Here is a 25427-nt window from a genome sequence, read left to right as displayed (position 1 = left end):
ATTTGCGCAGCGGTCTTGCAAGCGCACTTTTTTTGGAAAAAATACTAATTTTTGAATTAAAAAATAAGACAACAGTAAAGTTAGCCCAATTTTTTTTTTATATTGTGAAAGATAATGTTATGGTGAGTAAATTGATACCCAACATGTCACGCTTCAAAATTGTGCCTGCTCGTGGAATGACGACAAACTTTTACTCTTAAAAATCTCCATAGGCGACGTTTAAAAAAATTCTACAGGTTGCATGTTTTGAGTTACAGAGAAGGTCTAGGGCTAGAATTATTGCTCTCGCTCTAACGATCGTGGCGATACCTCACATGTGTGGTTTGAACACCGTTTTCATATGCAGGCACTACTCACGTATGCGTTCGCTTCTGCGCGCGAGCTCGGCAAGATAGGGCGCGTTTAAATTTTTTTTTCTCTTATTTATTTGACCTTTTACTTTTTATTTTACGCTGTCTTTTAAAAAAATAAAAATTTGGGTCACTTTTATTCCTATTACAAGGAATGTAAACATACCTATAATAATAATAATAATAATAATAGAAAAAAAGTATGACAGGACCTCTTAAATAAGAGATCTGAGGTCAAAAAGACCTCAGATCTCATATTTACACTAGAATGCAATAAAATAAAAAAATTTTGTCATTTAAAAAAAAAAAAGAAAAAATGGCCCTTTAAGAGCTACGGGCGGAAGGGACATTTTGATGTCGCTTCCGCCCTGCAATGATATGGAGACGGGTGGGGGCCATCTTCCCCTCACTCGTCTCCATGCCACTGACGAGAGAGGATCCGATCGCCTCCGCTGCTGCCGGCGACTCCAGTAAGCGGCGGACGGCATCGGAGCGCGGCGGTTGCCCCTCTCCCGCAGCGCGGCAGGTGCCCCTCTCCCGCCGCCGATAAAAGTGATCTTGCTGCGAATCCACCTCAGAGACCACTATTGTTGGAAACCAGACCGCCGGGCAAAAAAGAGGATACCGGAGGTTATGGCAGCTAGCTGCTGCCATAACAAAGATATCCCTCTTCAAAGTTAGGAGGTATATCGGCGTGCGGCGGTCCGGAAGTGGTAAAAGATAAAACCAAAAATTTTATATGTTGCAGCTTGCCAATCATTAGATGTGGTGGCTGCATCCGTTTTTTTTTTATTTACCTTTTTCCCCTCTGTTTTCACCTGGTGATCTGGCTAGTAACACGCCCCCTGTATTAGTGGGACACAACAGGATGAATGAGCACAGGAGGCACAGCAGCACTGTCAGTCTGGGGCAAGGGGTGTGTTAAATGTATTAGCAGATTTAAATACACTAACAAATTGAAGCCAAACTCCAGCTCACATTTTATAATCAGTTGCAGTTTTTGTTCCTTTTGGGGTAAAGGATTTACATGAATAAATAAAAACTGTTAAATACTTTAACCACTTGCCGACCATGCTATATCCGAATGACGGCTACAGCGCGGTCGTCCAGTTCTAGGAGGGCACCTATTGACTTCCTCCCAGAACCGAGCGCCCGCTGCGGCGTGCACCCAGCGTCCTCTGTGATTGCAGAAGAAAAGGAGACCTCTACCATGTCAGGTAAAGAGTATGGTGGTCCCATCCCTGGTGCAGTAGAACAAAAAGAAATACCTCCTGAATGGGACTTTAAAAGACCACCAACTCTAATGTAAAAAAAATGTCTTTAATAATGATATGTAAATTTATACAAATGGGTAAAAAGACGTATAGCGTCTGCACAATACATATATACATTAAACAAAAAACCAAAACACAGGAAAAAATAATAATGTACAAAGTGACATCAATACTCTCCAATGGGTAGTGTACCCTAACACCCCAGGTACAATACCCATTGGAGAGTATTGATGTCACTTTGTACATTATTATTTTTTCCTGTGTTTTGGTTTTTTGTTTAATGTATATATGTATTGTGCAGACGCTATACGTCTTTTTACCCATTTGTATAAATTTACGTATCATTATTAAAGACATATTTTTTTACATTAAAGTTGGTGGTCTTTTAAAGTCCCATTCAGGGGGTATTTCTTTTTGTTCCCTCTGTGATTGCTGTTTCCTTCAGACACAGCTGATCACAGATCAGGGTAAAGGGCCAATCACAACGGCCCTTTACCACGTTATCAGGTGTGTCCAATGACAGCTGATCATGATGTAAACACACTTGGGATAACATTTTTGGAGGGGAATAACTGCATATGAATACAAGTACCATTTAGGTGTAATAATGTGATGGAGGGCTCTGAACAATGATTGAAATATAGTCTGGTGAGCACAGATATGGATTTTTTTTTTTTTAGGTGTTGTTGTTGTTGGGTGGGGATATGTGATGGTAATGTTTTGTGTGTTTATGAGGGGGTTTTTTTGTATAATAAAAAAATGACAATAAAAATTTTTTTGATTTAAAAGAAACAAAAAACACACTTGCTGAATATTGGCATTCCTTTCCTCACACTGTCACAGCGTAAGGAGAGCCGGTAACTGCCAAGTGTGAAAGGGGACATCTACAATGATAACCAGGGACCTGATCAAAAGTGTCCTGATTATCAGTGCAACCCCAACAGTGCCCATCAGTGCTGCCTATCAGTGCCTCTTCATCAGTGCTGCCTATCAGTGCCCATCAGTGCTGCCTATCAGTGCCTCTTAATCAGTGCTGCCTATCAGTGCCTCTTCATCAGTGCTGCCTATCAGTGCCCATCAGTGCTGCCTATCAGTGACTCCTCATCAGTGCTGCCTATCAGTGCCTCTTCATCAGTGCTGGCTATCCGTGCCCATCAGTGCTGCCTATCAGTGCCTCTTCATGAGTGCCCATCAGTGCTGCCTATCACTGACTCCTCATCAGTGCTGCTTATCAGTGCCCATCAATGCCACCTATCAGTGCCCATCAGTGCTGCCTATCAGTGTCCATAAATGCTGCCTATCAGTGCCTCTTCATCAGTGCTGCCTATCAGTGCCTCCTCATCAGTGATGCCTATCAGTGCCCATCAATGCCACCTATCAGTGCCCATCAGTGCTGCCTATCGGTGCCAATCAATACTGCCTATCAGTGCCTCTTCATCAGTGCTGCCTATTAGTGCCCATCAGTGCTGCCTATTGGTGCCAATCAATGCTGCCTATCAGTGCCTCTTCATCAGTGCTGCCTATTAGTGCCCATCAGTGCCTTCTCATCAGTGCTGCCTATCAGTGCCTCCTCATCTGTGCTGCTTATCAGTGCCCATCAATGGCACCTATCAGTGCCCATCAGTACCGCCTCTTAGTGCCCATCAGTGCCGCATATCAGTGCAGCCTCCTTATCATTTCCCACCAGTGCCACCTCAGCAGTGCCCATCAGTGCAGCATATCAGTGCCCATCAGCGCACATCAGTGAAGGGGAAAAATTACCTGTGTACAAAATGTTATAACAGAAAAACATTTTTATTTTTTTTCAAAATTGTCAGTCTTTTTCTGTTTGTTTAGCAAACAATAAAAAAACCCAGTGGTGAATAAATACCACCAAAAGAAAGCTCTATTTGTGTAAAAAAATATGATAAAAATGTCATATGGGTACAGTGTTTGCATGACCGCGGAATTGTCATTTAAAATATGAGAACGCTGGAAGCTGAAAATTGGCCTGGGCGGGAAAGGGGGGGGGGGGTCAAAGTGCCGAGTAGGCAAGTGGTTAAACAATATAAACATTTTCTACACAGCCTCGGTCTTCTGTGCAATGCTATAATTGCACTTCACATGTGACAGCTCGACTTTAAATGCATCCGTCTAATGTCACATAATAGCAGATCGCAGCTTTGTCCTAGCTAGGCTGTCCATTTTAACCCATGAGCTGCTGGAGAAGAAAAAAAAAAAAAGAACAAACCTCCAGATCTGATCTTACAGACAAAACAGAGGAAAAAAAGCGCAACATTTTATATAGGATAACCCCCCCTATGAGCTTCACAAACAGAAGCTGTGTGCACCTAGTGGTGCCATTTGCCAGAAGTGCTTCCAGTGGCCCCTCCCATCTATTATATATATAAAGATTCCTAAGGAGGCAGCCCAGCTTAGTGCAACTCCTCCTTTCTTACTGCTGGGAAGGAAACTACATGAACAGCTGTGAAGACATCAGGAGAATTAAATTCACAGTCACGGGCACTGCGAGCCATCGGGCCTTTCTTATGAGCAATAATAGGGAGGAAGAGCAATTACCGGGGAAGGGAATTAAGGACACAATCTGGAGCAGGAGCAGCGCGGGGGCGACTGCCGAAGATTTTCAGTCGTCTTACGGAGATTCAGGTGACGAGAGGCAGAATCTGCGATAACACCAAGCATGGCTTTCACCATGCTCCGGTCGCTGCCTGCGCATGTCATGTACCCAGACTTTTCTATGATGTCCGAGGACGAGGAGAACAGGAGCGAGAGCGACAATTCCGATCAGTCGTTTGAATGCTACGACACTTCAGAGAAGAGAATGAAGGTGTCTCGGAAAACCGGGCAGGTGGTGGTGGTGAAGCAGAGGCAAGCGGCCAATGCCAGGGAAAGGGACCGGACACAAAGTGTTAACACCGCCTTCACTGCCCTTCGCACGCTGATACCCACGGAGCCGGTGGACAGGAAGCTCTCCAAGATAGAGACTCTGCGCTTGGCATCTAGCTACATCTCCCACCTGGCTAATGTGCTGCTGACAGGGGAGGGCTGCGAAGATGGGCAGCCGTGTTTCAGTACGGTATACAGACCCCGGGACGAGTCGGAAGGAAAACTGCCACGCAGCATTTGCACGTTCTGTCTTAGCAACCAAAGGAAAGGGGTAAGTGGAGAGGTACAAATCAAATCATACAATGCTGGCCAGCATCTATCTCTCTCTCTCTCTCTCTGTATCTCTCTATCTCTCTCTGTATCTCTCTCTCTCTCTCTGTATCTCTCTCTCTCTCTCTCTCTCTCTGTATCTATCTCTCTCTCTCTCTCTCTGTATCTCTCTCTCTCTCTCTGTATCTCTCTCTCTCTCTCTCTCTCTCTCTGTATCTATCTCTCTCTCTCTATATCTATCTCTCTCTCTCTCTGTATCTATCTCTCTCTCTCTCTCGCTCTCTCTTTCTCTATATCTCTCTCTCTCTCTCTGTGTCTCTGTCTCTCTCTCTCTCTCTCCGTATCTCTCTCTCTCTCTGTATCTCTCTCTCTCTGTATCTATCTCTCTCTCTCTATATCTATCTCTCTCTCTCTCTCTCTCTCTCTCTCCCTCTGTATCTATCTCTCTCTCGCTCTCTCTTTCTCTATATCTCTCTCTCTCTCTCTGTGTCTCTGTCTCTCTCTCTCTCTCTCTCTCTCCGTGTCTCTGTCTGTCTCTCTCTCTCTCTCTCTCTCTCAAAATATAAGGGGCAGGAATTTAGGTAACTGAGTTAATAGAAGTGTCATTTTAAACTACAATTGAGAGAAGACTAATCCATCTTTGTATTGCCGATAAAAAAAACAGAAAAGCAACGCAGTGATGGGACCATGGTGGTTCCAGGTTTGAAGTTCACCAATTACCTCAAGTAATGCTGGCATTGCTAAGTGTTGCAATATAATATAAATAAGATTATATGCAGTAAGGTCTTTGTTCTCAGCAGGAATGGGCCAATTAATGCTGAATTCAGCAGCCAGCTATTTCAGTTTACAGCAGACCATGCAAGGGATGCTGTGTTTTCATTATCAACATGAAAAAAAAAAACAGTTAGGGGTCAGTTTGAACTAGAATTTATTCCATCCACTGAGATCCCAGGACTAGTCTATTACAGATCCCAGGACTAGTCTATTACATATCCTAAGACTAGACTATTACAGATCCCAAGATTAGTCTATTACAGATCCCAGGACTAGTCTATTACAGATTCTAGGACTAGTCTATTACAGATCCTAAGACATGACTATTACAAATGCTAGGACTAGTCTATTACATACCCTAAGACTAGTATATTACTGATCCTAAGACTAGTCTATTACAGATCCCAGGACTAGTCTAATACAGATCCTAGGACTAGTCTATTACAGATCCTAGGACTAGTCTATTACAGATCCCAGGACTAGTCTATTACTGATCCTAAGACTAGTCTATTACAGATCCTAGGACTAGTCTATTACAGATCCTAGGACTAGTCTATTACAGATCCTAGGACTAGTCTAATACAGATCCCAGGACTAGTCTATTACAGATCCCAGGACTAGTCTAATACAGATCCCAGGACTAGTCTATTACAGATCCTAAGACTAGTCTATTACAGATCCTAAGACTAGTCTATTACAGATCCCAGGACTAGTCTATTACAGATCCTAGGACTAGTCTATTACAGATCCTAGGACTAGTCTATTACAGATCCTAGGACTAGTCTATTACACATCCTAGGACTATTCTATTAAAGATCCGGTGATTCTGAGATGCTACCCAGGGCACTGCAAAGACAATGGGGTTGATTTACTAAAAAAATTAATAAAACAATAAAAACTAAAACAATACAGATAATAAATGTTGGAATAATATTTACTAGTTTAAGGGCTATTGGGGATTATTTACTAAAACAGGAGGGTGCAAAAACTGGAGCAGATGTGCATGGCATCCAATCAGCTTCTAACTTCCGCTTGTTCAATTAAGATTTGACAAAAGAATAACTGGAAGCTGATTGGTTTCTATGCAGAGCTGCACCGGATTTTGCACTCTCCAGTTTTAGCAAATCAACCCCAATAACTAGTAACTTAAATTCCAACATTTAACATTTATGATCATTATTATTATTATACAGGATTAATATAAGATGCGGTGTAATTTACAGCCCAACATTTAAAAATATATATATTATTATATTTTTACTATTGCTGTTTTTATTTGTAACGTATGAGAAGGAACAGGTCAAATATAAAAAAGGAATGAAACAATTCTAAGAAAACATATAGAATTTCTGAATGTGGACACTCTGGGCAAGAGCCCAGTATTGGCAACGTGAAAGATTCCATGTTAATTGTTAAACTAATTTATTGTTATGTAAACTTATGAATACAAAAAATGTAAGCAGGTGTCATAGAAATAGTTGATACATACACAAAGAATTGTAATATCTTTAGTGCTACTCATTGCTGTAATTACAAGAAACTAAAAACTAAAAACTGGATTATTGTCAAAGATCTCCAAATATCCTTAGAAAATGATACCTTCTTGTCTGACAGAAGTGAAGTGCACATGATGATACAATGTGTCAAACGTTCCAATGTATTCTTTGTATTTTAGTGTACAATAATAAAAAAAAAAGAAAAGCTCGGAGGTGTTTTGTATTCTGCAGAGCCTGGTGCTGCACAGTAACAAAAGGCAGCAAAGCAGCCCTCTGGGGTAATCTTTACATTTTGGCTGGAGGGTTAAGCAAAGAGCTTTACAGGGGCCTCAGACACATGAGCTGCTGTGATACCTTTCTCTCCACCACGGTAAATTAAATCCAATGCCATTGTTATCATTTCCACACTGGATTTTTCACCGCCTTTATTTGCCAGAGGACTGAGGTTTTCCTGTGAATGAGGGGTGCAGCTATTTTTGGCTGCGGAGTTTCTCCTCTCTATATAAATAAACTCCCTCTCCATATTCATTTTTTCACTTCCTTTCATTGCAACATTTTATAGTTATACTTCCCTATCCCAGTGGCAGCCATGACATATACAGCACAACTGTCCACAACTGTCCACAACAAAGGCCGAGGCTTGTCAATGTTTGTGTTGCATTAACATATTGATCAGGCCTACACTCATTGGGACAAAGTGTGGCACTTGTTAAATAGTGGATATGTCAATAAGGTTTTCTTTTTATCCAGCAGTGCCAGTGCAACAACAACAAAGGGGCCATTTAATAGACTGTTTCTCTATTGTGTCAGTGGGCTGATAAAAGTCATTCTGCACAGAGGTGGCTTTTGTAATTAGTGGAGTTGATTTACTAAAAGTGGAGAGTGCAAAATCTGGTGCAGCTCTGCATAGAAAGAAATCAATCAAACCTGGAAGCTGATTGGTTTCTATGCAGAGCTGCATCAGATTTTGCACTCTCCAGCTTTAGTAAATCAACCCCAATTATTTACGAAAGGCAAATCCACTTTGCACTACAAGTGCAAACTACAAGTGCAAAGTGCACTCGAAATTGCACTGAAAGTGCACTTGGAAGTGCAGTCGCTGTAGATCAGAGGGGGACATGCAAGGAAAATAAAAGACAGCATTTTAGCTTGCACATGATTGGATGATAAAATCAGCAGAACTTCCCCTCATTTCAGATCTACCCCTCAGATTTACAGCAACTGCACTTCCAAGTGCACTTTCAGTGCAATTTCAAGTGCACTTTGCACTTGTAGTGCAAAGTGGATTTGCCTTTCGTAAATAACCCCCAGTGTGTTTGAGATATAAAATACATCTGTTCAAGTACATTTTGTCCCCACTTCCGGGAGCCGCAGTAGCGGCTGTTGATGTCACCTCTCCGCTCCCTCCTCCTTCCCCAGCTGCCGGGCCTGTAGGAAAGAGGAGCGGAGCCTCGCGCATGCACAGTAGGGTTCCCGGTGTGAAGCCGTAAGGCTACACTGCCGGGTTCCCTTACCCGCAATGGCGGCGGCATGCACCCGACAGCTGATGGAAACATCAGCTGCGGTGCCGACATCGCTGGACTCCAGGACAGGTAAGTGTCCGATTATTAAAAGCCAGAAGCTGCAGTATGTGTAGCTGCTGCTTTTTGATTTTTGCAGCAGTGGGCGGACCTCCGCTTTAACTTGGGTCTGTGCAGCTACAACAAAATATCCCCTGTAGACTGTCACTATCACGTGCTAATTGGACAATAACGTCGTCCTTTACCGCATATTATGATGATTCATCTCTGGGAGTCTAATTTACATCTAGGTCTGGTAAATGACAGATACATGGGAGGGCTGAATTGTTAAAACTGGAGAGTGCAAAATCAGCTTTCCAGATTATTTTCAAAGTTTGACTGAACAAGCTGAAGTCAGAATCTGATTGGCTGCCATGCATAGCTGCACCAGGTTCCGATTGCTCCAGTTTTAGCAAATCAACCCCATTACTGTCTACCAATAAAATATATGAAAAGATTGCAAAATAACACACTATTATTTTACCACTATTGCTACTTTTTATATTCTTTAAAATATCAAACCAATGAAGTGTGACATTTAGTAGCTCATATCAAGATTTTAATTAATTATAATCAAAGCTTATTAACTGTAAACCTTATTTACAAAGCTCCAAGCTACATATTGGTTACAGCTCAGTCCCACTATAGGTTTGTTTGTTGCTCGTCATTAACCGCTTCAGCCCCGGAAGATTTTCCCCCCTTCCTGACCAGAGCACTTTTTGCGATTCGGCACTGCGTCCTTTTAACTGACAATTGTGCGGTCGTGCGACGTTGCACCCAAACAAAATTGACATCCTTTTTTTCCCCCCACAAATAGAGCTTTCTTTTGGTGGTATTTGATCACCTCTGCGGTTTTTATTTTTTGTGCTATAAACAAAAAAAGAGCAACAATTTTGAAAAAAATGCAATATTTTTTACTTTTTGCTATAATAAATATCCTCCAAGAAAAAATATAAAAAACTATTTTTTTCCTCAATTTAGGCCGATACGTATTCTTCTACATATTTTTGGTAAAAAAAAAAAAATCGCAATAAGCGTATATTGATTGGCTTGCACAAAAGTTATAGCGTCTACAAAATAGGGGATAATTTTAATGGCATTTTGATTTTTTTTTTTTTATCAGTAATGGCGGCAATCTGCGATTTTTATCGGGACTGCGACATTATGGCGGACACATCGGACATTTTTTACACAATTTTGGGACCACTGTCATTTATACAGCAATCAGTGCTATAAAAATGCATTGATTACTGTGTAAATGACACTGGCAGTGAAGGGGCTAACCACTAGGGGGCGATTAAATGGTTAAGTCCTAGGGAGCGATTCTAACTGTGGGGGGGGGCTACACCTCACGTGACAGCGATCGCTGCTCTCGATGACAGAGAGCAGTGATCTCTGTCCTGTCACTAGGCAGAACGGGGAAATGCTTTGTTTACAAAAACATCTCCCCGTTCTACCTCTCCTTGACACGATTGCGGGCACTCGGCGGACATCGAGTCCGCGGGACCCGCGGTCACAGAGACTGTGCCCGGCGCGCACGCGCCCGCGGCACCGCTTCTTAAAGGGGACGCACCTGTACGCCCTTTCGCCCACCAGTGCCATTCTGCTGACGTATATCTGCGTGCGCTGGTCGGCAAGCGGTTAAAGGCCTGTGGGGTTGATTTACTAAAACCTGGTGTGTGCAAAATCCTTCACTGCAGCTCTGCATAGAAACCAATCAGCTTCCAGGTTTTATTGTCAAAGCTTAAATGAACAAGCTGAAGTTAGAAGCTGATTGGCTACCATGTACAGCTGCACCAGATTTTGAACTCTCCAGATTTAGTAAATCAACCCCTGTGCTTGTGAAGAAGCTCATTAGGCCGGCCACCCAGGCTGATGCTTTACTAAGTATGAGGCGGGGTGACGCACCAGGACAAATGCTTCTTGGTTCAACCAGGTGCTGCCAGCGCACATGCACTAAATGGTCGGTTCTCTTGGTCTATAGGAAGGGGATTTATTTGCTTTTAAAAAGTATATAACAAAGTTCCCTGAAGCACCTGTTACCACATAAACGTTGCATCTCCCCACAGACGGACTGAAATTCAGCCAATTCAGCAGGAACTGGACAAGTTTTGATCCATCTACGGGCAGGCTGGTTGTACTGAAGTCGATCTATCGACCAATTGTTTTTTTTTTTTCATGCACTGCAGGTGGCAATCATTGTATTCTGGGAAATGGCCCGCTGTCCAAGTACAATAATAGCGCAGCGGGAGGGATTCCCCTATCAACACTGACTGTGTTGATGGGGGAATCCAAGCAATTTTCTTTCCTTCAACCTGTGACTGGAGGAAAGAAAATTGTATAATGTATGGCTTGCTTAACTTTTGGCTTAAAAAAATAATCCTGCTGGCTCCTGTATTGGGACAGACTAGCTCCTGAATTCCATATTCATATGCCCAACCCTGCCTTAAAATAATGAACTATTTATCAGCTTAAAGCAAACTAGAAAATAAAGAGAAGCTCTGAATGATTGCTATAATCACGATACAAGGCCTGCAATCGAAAGTTCCCTTAGGCCAGGTTCACACCTATGCATTTTTTAGTGCATTTTCAGTTTTGCAGAAACACACTATAGTCCATTTTACATGGTTTCCTATGGATGTAGTTCACATCTGTGCATTTTATGGAAAGGGCCAGGGACTTTTTTTTTCTGGTTCCATAGACTTCAATGGAAAACGCAAAATGCACCTGCAATATGCAAACCGCAACCCGCACAAGAGTGAATCAGGCCTAAGGCTCGATTCACACCTATGGATGTTGCTTTTGAGCGTTTTTGGAGGTTTTTTTTTCATGCTTGCCACGTTTTTGAGCCGCGTTTTTGCCGCGTTTTTGCGGCGTTTTTGCCGCGTTTTTGCCGCGATTTGCGTTTTGCGTTTTTTTTTTTTTTTCATTTTTTTTTACAGTCTTAAAAAAAAATTACAAAAAAAAAAAAAAAACGGCAAAAACGCACCAAAAACGCATCAAAAACGCTGCAAAAACGGTGCACTTGCGTTTTTGATGCTTGTCCATTGAAAACCATTACATGCAAAACGCTGCTTTTTGCATGAAAAAAAGTCCCCGACCCTTTCCAAAAACGCAGAGATACAAAAAAGCATTGATGTGAACATGTTCCATAGGAACCCATGTTAAAAAATTCCCGTGCATTTCTGCAAAATGCAAAATGCATCAAAAAACGCGCTAGTGTGAATGGGGCCTTAGGCTCGATTCACATCTATGCATGTTGCTTTTGAGCGTTTCTGCAGTGCTTTTTGCGGTGCTTGCCGCGTTTTTGCCGCGGTTTTTTTTTTTTGTTTTACAGGTTTTTATACTGTATACAGTGTTTAAAAAAATGAAAGGAAAAGAAAACGCAAAACACGGCAAAAACGCGGGTACTTGCGTTTTTGGATGCGGGTCCATTGAATTCTATTACATGCAAAAACGCTGCATTTTGCATGAAAAAAAAAATCCGCAACTCTTTCCAAAAACGCAGAGGCACAAAAATGCATTGATGTGAACATGTTCCATAGGAACCCATGTTAAAAAATTCCCATGCATTTCTGCAAAATGCAAAATGCATCAAAAAACGCATTAGTGTGAATGGAGCCTAAAAGTAGTTGGTTGTAAAAGTTTGATTTAAAAAAAATTAAAATAAATAATAAACATGTCTATACTTATCTGCTCTGTGTAATGGTTCTGCACAGAGCAGCCCCAATACTCTTCTTCTGGGGTCCCCTGCTAGCGTTCCAGGACCCTACTCTTCTCAGGTGCCCCCCACGAAAAGCCGCTTTCCCTGGGGGGCACCCAATGCATTCTCGCTCCCAAGTCCCGCTGCTGCGTCCATTGACACAAAGACAGCAGGACTCGGCCCTAACCCCCTCGCTCCCATATCATAGCTTTTGAAATAACAGCAGCTGGACCCAATGGCTCCTGCTGCTATCAATCCATCTACTGAGAAGAGTGACAGCAGCTGGAGCCGCTGGACTTGTGTACATCGCTGGAACGGATCGGGCTGAGGTAAGAAAACGGGGGGGGGGGGGGGGGGGCACAGAAGGTTTTTCACCTTAATGCATTCTAAAAAACTTAAGGCTTTACAACCACTTTAACCTATTCATTCCACCAGTGGCGGCCCGTCCATTAGGGGCACCGAAGCGCCGCCCCCTTTATCCACGGCCGCCACCCCCATGCTCTATCCACGGCCGCTATTTTGACAGGACACCGCCACCCCCTATTCATGCATCTGGCCCCTTTTAGGACACCGGGCGCGTGAATTGCAGCAGCAGGGGGGGGGGGGGTTTGAAGCACCTGATTGCAGCCACAGGCTTTAATAGGCTTCAAAATAGGGTGGGCTCGTGGCGCAGAGCATTGCGCCAGCAGCCCACCCAGGTGTTACAACAGCGAATAAACATTCGCTGTTGTAAACATATTAAAACACTGATCCTCAATCCAGCCAATCAGAATCAGGTCTGAGACCCGTTTTCCGATTGTCCGGAAAAGAGAAGAGTCCCAACTGGCCGCCGAGGAGGAGGAGGGAGGAAACGGAATCTGCCGCAATGCCCATGGAGAGCAGCGGAAGGGAAAGACGTTGGCGCTGCCGAGCAAGGGAAGCACACCGGTGAAGCACGGGAGAAGCGCTGCCCACCATAGATAGGGTAAGTGTGCCAGACCCAGCCGACCGACCAGGGTGGGGGCTGTGGCACTGTTTGCCCCCCCCCCCAAAAAAAAAAAACAGAATTACCACCAGCCGCCACTGCATTCCGCATTCTTTCAAATGTTTAAAGCTACAAATGCTTCCAGCCTTGAATGTTATAGGAAGTAGATGTGAAAAGTATAGTAGCCCATAGCAAACCATCTCAATTTCAGAGTAGTCAAAATAAGCAAAAAAATGACTGAGGAGACAAGAGTTCCTGTCCCTCTTTGCTGATCCGCAATACTCAAGGAGTGTTTTTTTTTCTTACCTTTTCCATTAACTTAATGAATACATTGATTTTTAGCGTATTTAGCATTTTGTTTATGTGAGCAGTCATAGAGGATATAGGTGTAGACATCTGTAACAGAATTGTTTTTTGCTAAGACCGTTCATTATCGTTACAGGCCTCTAGGAGAGATCACGCCGGGGGCTGCCTTAAGGTTCGAGGACTGAACACAATACGGATTCCGCAAAGATGATCGTTGCTTTTCCCCCCCGGACTAAAAAGCGGAAAAGAAGCAATACAAGGCCCGATAATTTAATTTTCTACTAAAGACAGAAAAAAAAAAATAAAATTAGAAGGACCAACAGGGTGGCCGAGAGCCACGGCTGAAACCAGAGCGGAGCTGGTCACGTTATCTCTGAATGTCGCTATATGTGGGAGAACCTGAGCAAGTTGGGGTACAGCTGTCTTGAAACGCAGGGGGAGGGGAAAACACGTCACGATAAAGGTCTGGAACTTTTATATCTCGTTTTGGGACAAAGATGTCTGGGTCGCCAACCCCTGGAAGACTATGTGAAGAAAATATTTGTACATATGTTCACCAAATTTATAGATTTTTTTTTATTAAAATAACATTATTAAAATGTGTTTTTTGTGCATTTTTTTTTTTAAAAGAGGTTTACAATTGTGTAATATCTTCCAGCATTAATGAATCATTTACGATCAAGTGCTGACTGGCAACTGCAATTGAACAATTTGTGCTGCTTATATTTAACAAAATTCAATCAAAAATTAAAAGCGGTATTAAACCCAAAACCAAAAATGTAATCAATTGCAGCAAGAAGTGGTGGCAAAAAAAGATTTGTTTTCTTTCTTATTTGTTTTCAATTATTTTTTATTAAATTATTCTGCACATATAAAATCTTCCATAACAATTCAAAGACAAATATACAAAACATTAAAAAAAAAAACAAAACACATAAACGCAAAAACACAGAAATGGGTCTATCCCATTGCACACTCCTCTCAAAAGACCAAATTCTTCAAAGTTCTATGAAAAAAGTGAAAATCCCGAAAATCGCTTTCTTTTTTTAGGCTTTTTCATCTTTGTTTTCACCTGGTGATCTGGCCAGTAACACACCTCCTGTATTAGAGCGCCCCCCCTACACTCCCCACACTCTGGATGAAGGAGCACAGGGGGGGGCACCTTTGGGCAACAGCATTGTCAGTCTGGGGGGGGGGGGGAGTGTTAGATGTACTAGCAGATTTAGATACGCTAACAAACTGAAGCCAAACTCCAACTAACACTTTATAAGCAGTTATAGCAAATATTTTTTTTTTTTCTCTCTTTTGGGATAAAAGTTTTACATCAATAAATAGAAGCTGATCTTTGTTTATATAATCTTTATTTTACAAATTTTTCAATTTTTACACAACAAATACACATAATGTAATAACTAATATATAACACATACATTTATTCTGTATATATCTCAAAAAATTCTATCAATAATTATACTAATCCACATTAACACACCATTCAACCACTAGCTACATTCTCACATTCTCCGAGAAAAAAAGAGGGAGAGAGAAAAAAAAGAGGGGGGGGGGCCAGATTACTCTAAATGTAAGAAGCTGATCTTTGTAAGGACCCCTGTCAGTGGTAAATAGTTTATCTCAACCCTCTAACTGCTACATATGCCGAGGAGCTTGCTCTTTTGAAAAACAACAGACTTACTGGCCAGATCACCAGCTGGAAATAAAATAAAGAAAGCCTAAAAAATAAAAAAACTAATGCAGCCACCACATCTAAGAATTGATAAGCTGCAATATAATAAAATGGTTGATTTTTAGGTTTAATACCACTTTAAATAAGCTATTATATTATTATTATTATTATAATACAGGATTTATATAGCGCCAACAGTTTACGCAGCGCTTTACAATATAAAAGGGAGACAATACAGTTATGATACAATAAGATACATGGGGATTAAGAGGGCCCTGCTCAGAAGAGCTTACAATCTAATAGATATCTATGCTGACAAATAGGTTTGCGTTGCCTTCAATGGCTGGTAAAGTATGTACAGACAGCAGCATCCTTTTAACTTACATATATCAGATTATTTTATTCGACAAGCAATGGTCATTTCCTACCTACTTATCTATCTGCTGTCTATAAATACCTTCAGACAGAGATGCACCAAATCTTTTCTTAAAATGAATGCCCAACTAAACTTTTTTTTTTTTTTAGTTATGGATAGAGTGTAAAGGATTAGAACCCCGTCAGATTTACCTTTACTTCCTGTCCTTCTTTACCTTTACTTCCTGTTTTACCAGATAGGAAGTGAGGGGAACTCTTCAACAGCAACACAAACAGAAAAAGTGGACTATTTTTTTCTTTACATACATTTTAAAGAGATAAACATTTCTAGGAGGAAATGAACTCTGGAAGATATGCCCCAAACAAAGGGCAAGCAGAGGGTACAGTAGTAGTCACCAGCATTGCCTGTGCTCTCCCTGTAGCTGATCTTTCCCTACTAATGACTAACCAGTAAGTTGCTCTGTTCTGGGTCTCGTTGTGGAGGCAGCCATATTGGTTGAAGCAGGTCTTCTTCATGTTAGAGCCGCCAGTTTCATCATATTTGGCAACCCGTCAGAATATGTGACATTCCGTCGCCGCCATCTTGCTACACCGCGCACTCCTCCACAGTAAGGATACGCTCAGAAGGGGGAAAGCGGACATCTTGTTACACCCACCGGATTTTTGCATTTCGCACTTATTTTTAACAGTACAGTGAGTTTATATAGTGAAATACAGTACTTAGAACTCCGTATGAATGTTTAGATGTTGAATTTTAAAAGCACCGGTGTTCTGTCAGATTAGCAAACCTATGAGATCAGCAGGCTTGCCGCCGCTTTTAAAATTCAACATCTTACCAGTCAGACGGAGTTCTAAGTACTGTATTTCACTATATAAACTCACTGTACTGTTAAAAATAAATGTAAAATGCAAACCTCCGTGTGCAACTTGCCTTAACCACTTGCTGCCCATTTGCAATGTACTGTGGGCGAGCGGCCTCTGTAGGCAATAAGCGGCATACCCGTACATCACCGCCTACTTCCGGGTTTAGGGCACATGCAGGCACCCGCTGTAATTGTACACAGTGGGAGCCTGTCAGCAAGTCCCAGTGGCTGGGACCTGCTGATTGGATGTATGCAATCACAGCCCAGAGCTCTGTGCTGATAAACAACACAGAGCTCTGTACAGAGGGAGCGATCTGTCTAAGGAGGGATGGGACACTGCGAGATCTAGTATTAAATGCAGCCTACTTTACACACATTACACATAGTTAGGCACACATTTAACCCTTTGATCGCTCTAGATGTTAAGCCCTTCCCAGCCGGTGTCCTTAGTACAATAACAGTGTGTAGTATTACAGTATCACTGTATCAATGTCACTGATGATGTCAGTGGCAGTTAGTCCCGTCCCCGTTCCCCCCCCTCCCCCCCAGCGTCAGTTAGTGTCAGACTTCCTGCTGCACTATCGCAGTCCCATTATAAGTCACCGCCATTAGTAGTATAAAAAAAAAAATTAGAGGTGCACTGAAATTTTGGCCGTCGAAACATATCGGCCTGAAAACTGTGTTTTTTCCGCATTCGGGCGAAAGAAGAAAAGGTATCCTCCCCCGGGTGCCGCACATTGCGCGGGGGTGGGGTGGGGGGTGTTTAAGTAAGAGATTGCAGACGTAATACAAGAGATGGTCAGAGACTGCAGATTGCATTTTTCTTGAGCTTTTCTTGCACTAAAGGTGCCAATAATGGGCAACAATAAATTCATATTAATTTAAATTGATGATATTAATTAAAAAGTAGAATATAATACAATTATATATAAAATATGTGTGCATTTTTGGTTTCGGTACCAAAATTTCCATTCGATGCACCCCTAAATTCCAGTACATATATCTCGAGAAAGAGAGAGAGAGAGAGAGAGAGAGAGAGATCTAGATATATATGTATATATATACAGGCGGTCCCAAGACTACAAACATCTGACTTACAAACGACTCCTACTTACAAACGGAGGGAGACAACAGGAAGCGAGAGGAAATCTACTTCTGTAAGTGGGAACAAAGTTGTCTCCACTGAAGTTTTATCACCAAACCTTGTTTCAATGACGACCCAAAATTTTCAAAATCCAATTGTCATAGGTACAGAAAATGAGGTGAAATCTTCTGAACAGGGGCACAGACAGCAAAACAAATGTTACAGGGATGGTAACCCTTCTCTATGCTATCCAAAAAACGTAAAAATAATTATTTTGGCTACACTTAACCTCCCTGGCGGGTTTCCCGAGTGTGGCTCGGGGTTAAAATTCAGTACCATTAGCGGTAACCCCGAGCCACACTCGGGATCGCATTGCAGGATCCTGGGGCGGCGTTACTTACCTTGTCCCCGGGATCCTGCGATGTCCCCCGCAGTGTCCGAGGGCTCCGTCCTCCTCCGAAGCCTCTCTGTGCCAGGCTCCGTTCCCTGCGAGCGGCGCGATGCACGGGGGCGGAGCCTGGCGGCAAATTCAAACAAATGTAAAAATCATAACACATACAGTACTGTAATCTTACAGATTACAGTACTGTATGAAATGATTTCACATCCCTTTTGTCCCCAGTGCTCTGGCCCATGCCCTGCATGCAGTTTTATATGATATACACTGTTCTTTCTGCCTGGAAACTGGAGATTGTCCATAGCAACCAAAAAGTGTCCTTTTACGTCAAAAGTGGCTTTAGACCAGCTAGAAAACAGCGATAGTAAATTAGAACACTTGCAGAATTGAGCGATAGTGAATTGTGGGGAAATTTATTTTATTACTATTTTTTTAAATTTTTTTTAGTTATTTATTTTTATTTATTATATTATAATTTATGTTTTTGTGTTTCAAACTTTATCATACCCAGGATATCTACTAGACTCTGGTTTGGACAGATTTAACCACTTCAGCCCCGGAAGGATTTACCCCCTTCCTGACCAGAGCACTTTTTACAATTTGGCACTGCGTCGCTTTAACTGCTAATTGCGCGGTCATGCAATGCTGTAACCAAACGAAATTTGTGTCCTTTTCTTCCCACAAATAGAGCTTTCTTTTGATGGTATTTGATCACCTCTGCCGTTTTTATTTTTTGCGCTATACACGGAAAAAGACCGAAAATTTTGAAAAAAAATGATATTTTCTATTTTTGTTCTAAAAAAAATCCAATAAACTCAATTTTAGTCATACATTTAGGCCAAAATGTATTCGGCCACATGTCTTTGGTAAAAAAAATGTCAATAAGTGTATATTTATTGGTTTGCGCAAAAGTTATAGCGCCTATAAACTAGGGTACATTTTCTGGAATTTACACAGTCTTTAATTTATGACTGCCTATGTCATTTCTTGAGGTGCTAAAATGACAGGGCAGTACAAAACCCCCACAAATGACCCCATTTTGGAAAGTAGACACCCCAAGGAAATTGCTGAGAGGCATGTTGAGCCCATTCAATATTCATTTTTTTTGTCCCAAGTGATTGAATAATGAAAAAAAAAAAAAAAAAAAATACAAAAAGTTGTCACTAAATGATATATTGCTCACACAGGCCATGGGCATATGTGGAATTGCACCCCAAAATACATTTAGCTGCTTCTCCTGGGTATAGGGATACCACATGTGTGGGACTTTTTGGGAGCCTAGCCGCATACGGGGCCCCGAAAACCAATCACTGCCTTCAGGATTTCTAAGGGCGTACATTTTTGATTTTACTCCTCACTACCTATCACAGTTTTGAAGGCCATAAAATGCCCAGATGGCACAACCCCCCCCCCAAATGACCCCATTTTGGAAAGTAGACACCCCAAGCTATTTGCTGAGAGGCATGTTGAGTCCATGGAATATTTTATATTTTGACACAAGTTGCGGGAAAGTGACAATTTATTTTTTTTTTTTTTTTGCACAAAGTTGTCACTAAATGATATATTGCTCACACAGGTCATGGGCATATGTGGAATTGCACCCCAAAATACATTCTGCTGCTTCTCTTGAGTACGGGGATACCACATGTGTGGGACTTTTTAGGAGCCTAGCCGCGTACGGGACCCCGAAAACCAATCACCGCCTTCAGGATTTCTAAGGGTGTACATTTTTGATTTCACTCTTCACTGCCTATCACAGTTTCGGAGGCCATGGAATGCCCAGGTGGCACAAACCCCCCCCAAATGACCCCATTTTGGAAAGTAGACACCCCAAGCTATTTGCTGAGAGGCATGGTGAGTATTTTGCAGCTCTCATTTGTTTTTGAAAATGAAGAAAGACAAAAAAAAAAATTTTTTTTTTCTTTTTTTAATTTTCAAAACTTTGTGACAAAAAGTGAGGTCTGCAAAATACTCACTATACCTCTCAGAAAATAGCTTGGGGTGTCTACTTTCCAAAATGGGGTCATTTGGGGGGGTTTGTGCCACCTGGGCATTCCATGGCCTCCGAGACTGTGATAGGCAGTGAAGAGTGAAATCAAAAATTTACGCCCTTAGAAAGCCTGAAGGCGGTGATTGGTTTTCGGGGCCCTGTACGTGGCTAGGCTCCCAAAAAGTCCCACACATGTGGTATCCCCGTACTCAGGAGAAGCAACAGAATGTATTTTGGGGTGTAATTTCACATATTTCCATGGCATGTTTGAGCAATATATCATTTAGTGACAACTTTGTGCAAAAAAAAAAAAAAAAATAATAATAATTTGTCTCGTTCCCGCAACTTGTGTCACAATATAAAATATTCCATGGACTCGACATGCCTCTCAGCAAATAGCTTGGGGTGTCTACTTTCCAAAATGGGGTCATTTGGGGGGGTTTGAACTGTCCTGGCATTTTATGCACAACATTTAGAAGCTTATGTCACACATCACCCACTCTTCTAACCACTTGAAGACAAAGCCCTTTCTGACACTTTTTGATTACATGAAAAAATTATTTTTTTTTGCAAGAAAATTACTTTGAACCCCCACACATTATATATTTTTTTAAAGCAAATGCCCTACAGATTAAAATGGTGGGTGTTTAATTTTTTTTTTTCACACAGTATTTGCGCAGCGATTTTTCAAACGCATTTTTTGGGGAAAAAACACACTTTTTTACGTTTTAATGCACTAAAACACACTATATTGCCCAAATGTTTGATGAAATAAAAAAGATGATCTTAGGCCGAGTACATGGATACCAAACATGACATGCTTTACAATTGCGCACAAACGTGCAGTGACAACAAAATAAATACATTTTTAAAAGCCTTTAAAAGCCTTTACAGGTTACCACTTTAGATTTACAGAGGAGGTCTACTGCTAAAATTACTGCCCTCGATCTGACCGTCGCGGTGATACCTCACATGCATGGTGCAATTGCTGTTTACATTTGACGCCAGACCGACGCTTGCGTTCGCCTTAGCGCGAGAGCAGGGGGGACAGGGGTGCTTTTTTTTTTTTTTTTTTTTTTTTTCTTTATTATTTTTTTGCTTTTTTATCTTATTTTAAAACTGTTCCTTTCATTTTTTTTTTTTTTTAATCATTTTTATTGTTATCTCAGGGAATGTAAATATCCCCTATGATAGCAATAGGTAGTGACAGGTACTCTTTTTTGAAAAAATTGGGGTCTATTAGACCCTAGATTTCTCCTCTGCCCTCAAAGCATCTGACCACACCAAGATCGGTATGATAAAATGCTTTCCCAATTTCCCAATGGCGCTATTTACATCCGGCGAAATCTAAGTCATAAAATGCTCGTAGCTTCCGGTTTCTTAGGCCATAGAGATGTTTGGAGCCACTCTGGTCTCTGATCAGCTCTATGGTCAGCTGGCTGAATCACCGGCTGCATTCTCAGGTTCCCTGTTGAGACAGGAGAGCCAGAGAAAAACACGGAAGACGGTGGGGGGGGGGGGGTCATTCTCTCCCACTGCTTGTAAAAGCAGTCTAGAGGCTAATTAGCCGCTAGGATTGCTTTTACATGAAAGCCGACCGCTGGCTGAAAAGAATGATACCAAGATGATACCTAAACCTGCAAGCATCATTCTGGTATAACCACTCAAAGTCGTGAATGCTGTACCTGAAGACAAAAATATGGTTAACAATAAAGCACAGTAAACGGTAAAGTATAAAAAATTGCAGACCTGAAAAGCAAACATGATAAAACATAACAACAATAAAACATTGCAGAATAGAATACAGTAAAAAAGAGCAGAACAATAGAGAGAATAGAGAGAGAGAGAATAGAGAGAGAACAATAAAACGACAACTATTATTTTTTATTTTATATTTTTGTTTGTGTTTTTTTTTTTTTTTTTTTACACTTTTTTTGTAACTGTAACTTTTATAACTGTAACCGGTTCCAGGTTCGGGTCTCTCAAAATGCGATGGCATCTTGGGAGACCCTGTGAAAGTGTGCCTAGTCTGTGCAATGCTGTACCCTACGCTAATACTCAACTAGTGAATGGTAGCGTTCAAAACATTCACCAATGCAAAGACCAGGATTGTCAGGACAGGAGGGACAATAATAGCGGGTGTCACGCCTATATCCGCGCTTGCTGCAGACACAACATCTTTTTTGGGGGGGTTCGTTGGGTAGGGGTACTCGGGAGGACATAAAAATGCCTCTCATGCAGCCGACTGCATTTGGTTGGGGATGTGAATGGGGGAAGTACGGGCGCTGCAGAAGTGGTGGGTTCCCAATTAGGATTGGCGAATGCAGCAGGAAGGGCACTATGGGCACGACGGGCCTGTGTTTGTCTTCTTCTTGGTGGCAGCGGGACACTACTTGTGCTTGCCACCTCACCAGCTTGAACTGCACTTATGGGACTCGCCACGTCACCAAGTGTTACTGCAGTGCTGGTTTGACTACGACCGGGGTGTACTAGGCCGCTGGCGCTTGCCAGTTCACCAAAACGCTACCAAAAAAAACTGTTAACGATCGCAGGGATCAGGCCTGACTCTGCGAACGCTGCAGTTATGCGTTTAGTGTTTTGTAAGTGTCAGTGATCGATCGATACTGCACTTGGGTGGGCTGGGCTGGGCTGGGCTGGGCCGGGCGGAGGGGCAAAACGCAGGTGCTAGCAGGTATCTGGGCTGATCCCGCTAACACTGCGTTTTTGGGAACCCTAAACTGCTGGGGACGCTAGTATAGATCTGATCGGATCAGATATTGATCAGTTCAGATACTATACCACTAAGGGAGGTGTACGGTGCGTGCGTGGGTGTTAGCGCTACTGGCACTAACCTGATGCTGCCTGGGGCTGGTGCTTGCCAGTTCACCAAAACGCTACAAAAAAAACTGTTAGCGATCGCAGGGATCAGGCCTGACTCTGCGAACGCTGCAGTTATGCGTTTAGTGTTTTGTAAGTGACAGTGAACGATCGATACTGCACTTGGGTGGGCTGGGCTGGGCCGGGCGGAGGGGTAAAACGCAGTTGCTAGCAGGTATCTGGGTTGATCCCGCTAACACTGCGTTTTTGGGAACCCTAAACTGCTGGGGACGCTAGTATAGATCTGATCGGATCAGATATTGATGCGTTCAGATACTATACCACTAAGGGAGGTGTATGGTGCGTGCGTGGGTGTTAGCGGTACTGGGACTAACCTGACGCTGCCTGGGGCTGGTGCTTGCCATTTCACCAAAATGCTACCAAAAAAACTGTTAGCGATCGCAGGGATCAGGCCTGACTCTGCGAACGCTGCAGTTATGCGTTTAGTGTTTTGTAAGTGACAGTGATCGATCGATACTGCACTTGGGTGGGCTGGGCCGAGCTGGGCGGAGGGGCAAAATGCAGGTGCTAGCAGGTATCTGGGCTGATCCCGCTAACACTGTGTTTTTGGGAACCCTAAACTGCTGGGGACGCTAGTATAGATCTGATCGGATCAGATATTGATCTGTACAGATACTATACCACTAAGGGAGTCGCATGCTGCGTGCGTGGGTGTTAGCGGTACTGGCGCTAATCTGACGCTGCCTGGGGCGACGCATATCACCGCCGGGCGATCAGGGGGCTAAATCTTTATTCGGTAATAAAGGGCGGGTGCCCTGACACTATAAAAAATAAACAAACTAACCAGCGTCACCCGTAACGGTTATACAGTGATCAGTGGTGAAAGGGTTAACTAGGGGGCAATCAAGGGGTTAAAACATTTATTAGGTAGTATATGGGGGTCCCTGTCGCTATAAAACGCTGACGGCGAACCTAAATATTTACGTCCCTAACTAGCGTCACCAGCGACACTAATACAGCGATCAGAAAAATGATCGCTTAGCGACACTGGTGACAGGGGGTGATCAAGGGGTTAAAACTTTATTAGGGGGGGTTAGGGGGGTACCCTAGACCTACAGGGGGCCTAACACTCACTGCCCTAACACTGTAACTGTCACAAACTGACACCAATACAGTAATCAGAAAAAAAAAAAAAAAAAAAAAAAAAAAAACCTGCTTGGTGTCAGTTTGTGACGGGGGGGGGGTGATTGGGGGGGATCGGGGGGGGGGCGATCGGGGGGGGGGATCGGGGTGTTTTGTGTGCCTGGCATGTTCTACTGTGTGTAGTGTGTTGGTGCACTTACATTGCAGTCTTCTCTCCTCGGCCCGGAACGGAAAATACCGAGCCGAGGAGAGATGACATCATTTCCTCTGCCTCTGTGTACAATACAGAGGCAGGGAAATGATCCCATTGGCTGAGAGCGATCGCGAGGGGGGGGCCACGAATGGATGGCCTCCCCCTCACCTCCGATCGCCGGGGGAGATTTGCCGACCGCCGCAGGCACCGGGGGGGGGTCCGATCGGACCCCCCACCCGCGGGCAGGCAAGGACGTACATATACGTCCTTTTGCCTGCCCGTGCCGCTCTGTCGACGTATATAGTCGTGCGGCGGTCGGCAAGTGGTTAAGTGTGTTATTGTTAAGATTTACAGACCTACAATATAAAACGCCAAATTTCCATGCAAAATAATTGTACCGCTTTCAGCACCTAAAATCCGAAATAATCATACCGCCAGGGAGGTTAAAAAATGTACCTGTTCCAACTTACAAACAAATTCGACTTAAGAACAAACCTACAGTCCCTGTCTTGTTTGTAACACGGGGACTGCCTGTATATATAGGCGCCATAACTTTCACACAAACCAATCAATATACACTTATTTTTTTATCAAAGACATGCAAGAAAACATTTTGGCCAAAATTTATGAAGAAATTCGATTTTTTTACATTTTTTTGAAATTGAATATGTTTTATAGCAGGAAGTACAAAATAAGTTTTTTGGGATTTTTTTCAAAACTTTTCGGTCTTCTCTTATTTATATCGCAAAAAAAAAAACCCAGAGGTGATTAAATACCACCAAAAGAAAGCTCTATTTGTATACAAAGAAATGACATAAATTTTGTTTGGGTACAGCATGACCGCGCAATTACCAGTTAAAATAGCGCAGTGCCGAATATAAAAAATAAATAGATGAAAAATAAAAATAAATGAATGTGATGAACTTAAAGCGGGATTCCGGCCGTAAAAAAAAAAAAGTAAAAGTCAGCAGCTACAAACACTGTAGCTGCTGACTTTAAATAAGTACTTACCTGTCCTGTGTGCCCGCGATGTCGGCCGCCCGAGGCCGACCCGTCCCTCGGGTCCCGGCACGACCATCCTAACTAAGGGAAACAGGCAGTGGAGCCTTACGGCTTCACTGCCCGTTTCCTACTGCGCATGCGCAAGTCGCGCAGCGCTTTGTGAATGGGACATGATGTGTTGTGGGACACACACAGTTCCCATAACACACCGCGCCCCATTTCCCAGAAGACAACGCGGGGAGGAGAAGAGACAACATCACGGCGGCGTAGGAAGAG

General features: G+C 42.7%; 1 protein-coding gene across 1 annotated transcript; it reads left to right on the top strand.

The window, feature by feature from the left end:
- The first annotated feature begins 3644 nt into the window (after positions 1 to 3644).
- On the top strand, positions 3645 to 14183 carry TCF15 (transcription factor 15). The gene is made up of 2 exons (XM_073606342.1): positions 3645 to 4781; positions 13719 to 14183. Exons 1-2 carry the CDS (start codon positions 4305 to 4307, stop codon positions 13791 to 13793), a joined length of 552 nt encoding a protein of 183 aa, XP_073462443.1. The 5' UTR covers positions 3645 to 4304; the 3' UTR covers positions 13794 to 14183.
- Positions 14184 to 25427: the final 11244 nt, after the last annotated feature.

This window comes from Aquarana catesbeiana, linkage group LG12 (genome assembly GCF_042186555.1).
Source record: "Aquarana catesbeiana isolate 2022-GZ linkage group LG12, ASM4218655v1, whole genome shotgun sequence".
Lineage (NCBI taxonomy): Eukaryota > Metazoa > Chordata > Amphibia > Anura > Ranidae > Aquarana > Aquarana catesbeiana.
The sequence above is the reverse complement of the archived record's forward strand: the minus strand, read 5'-3'. Positions and strand labels throughout refer to the sequence as shown.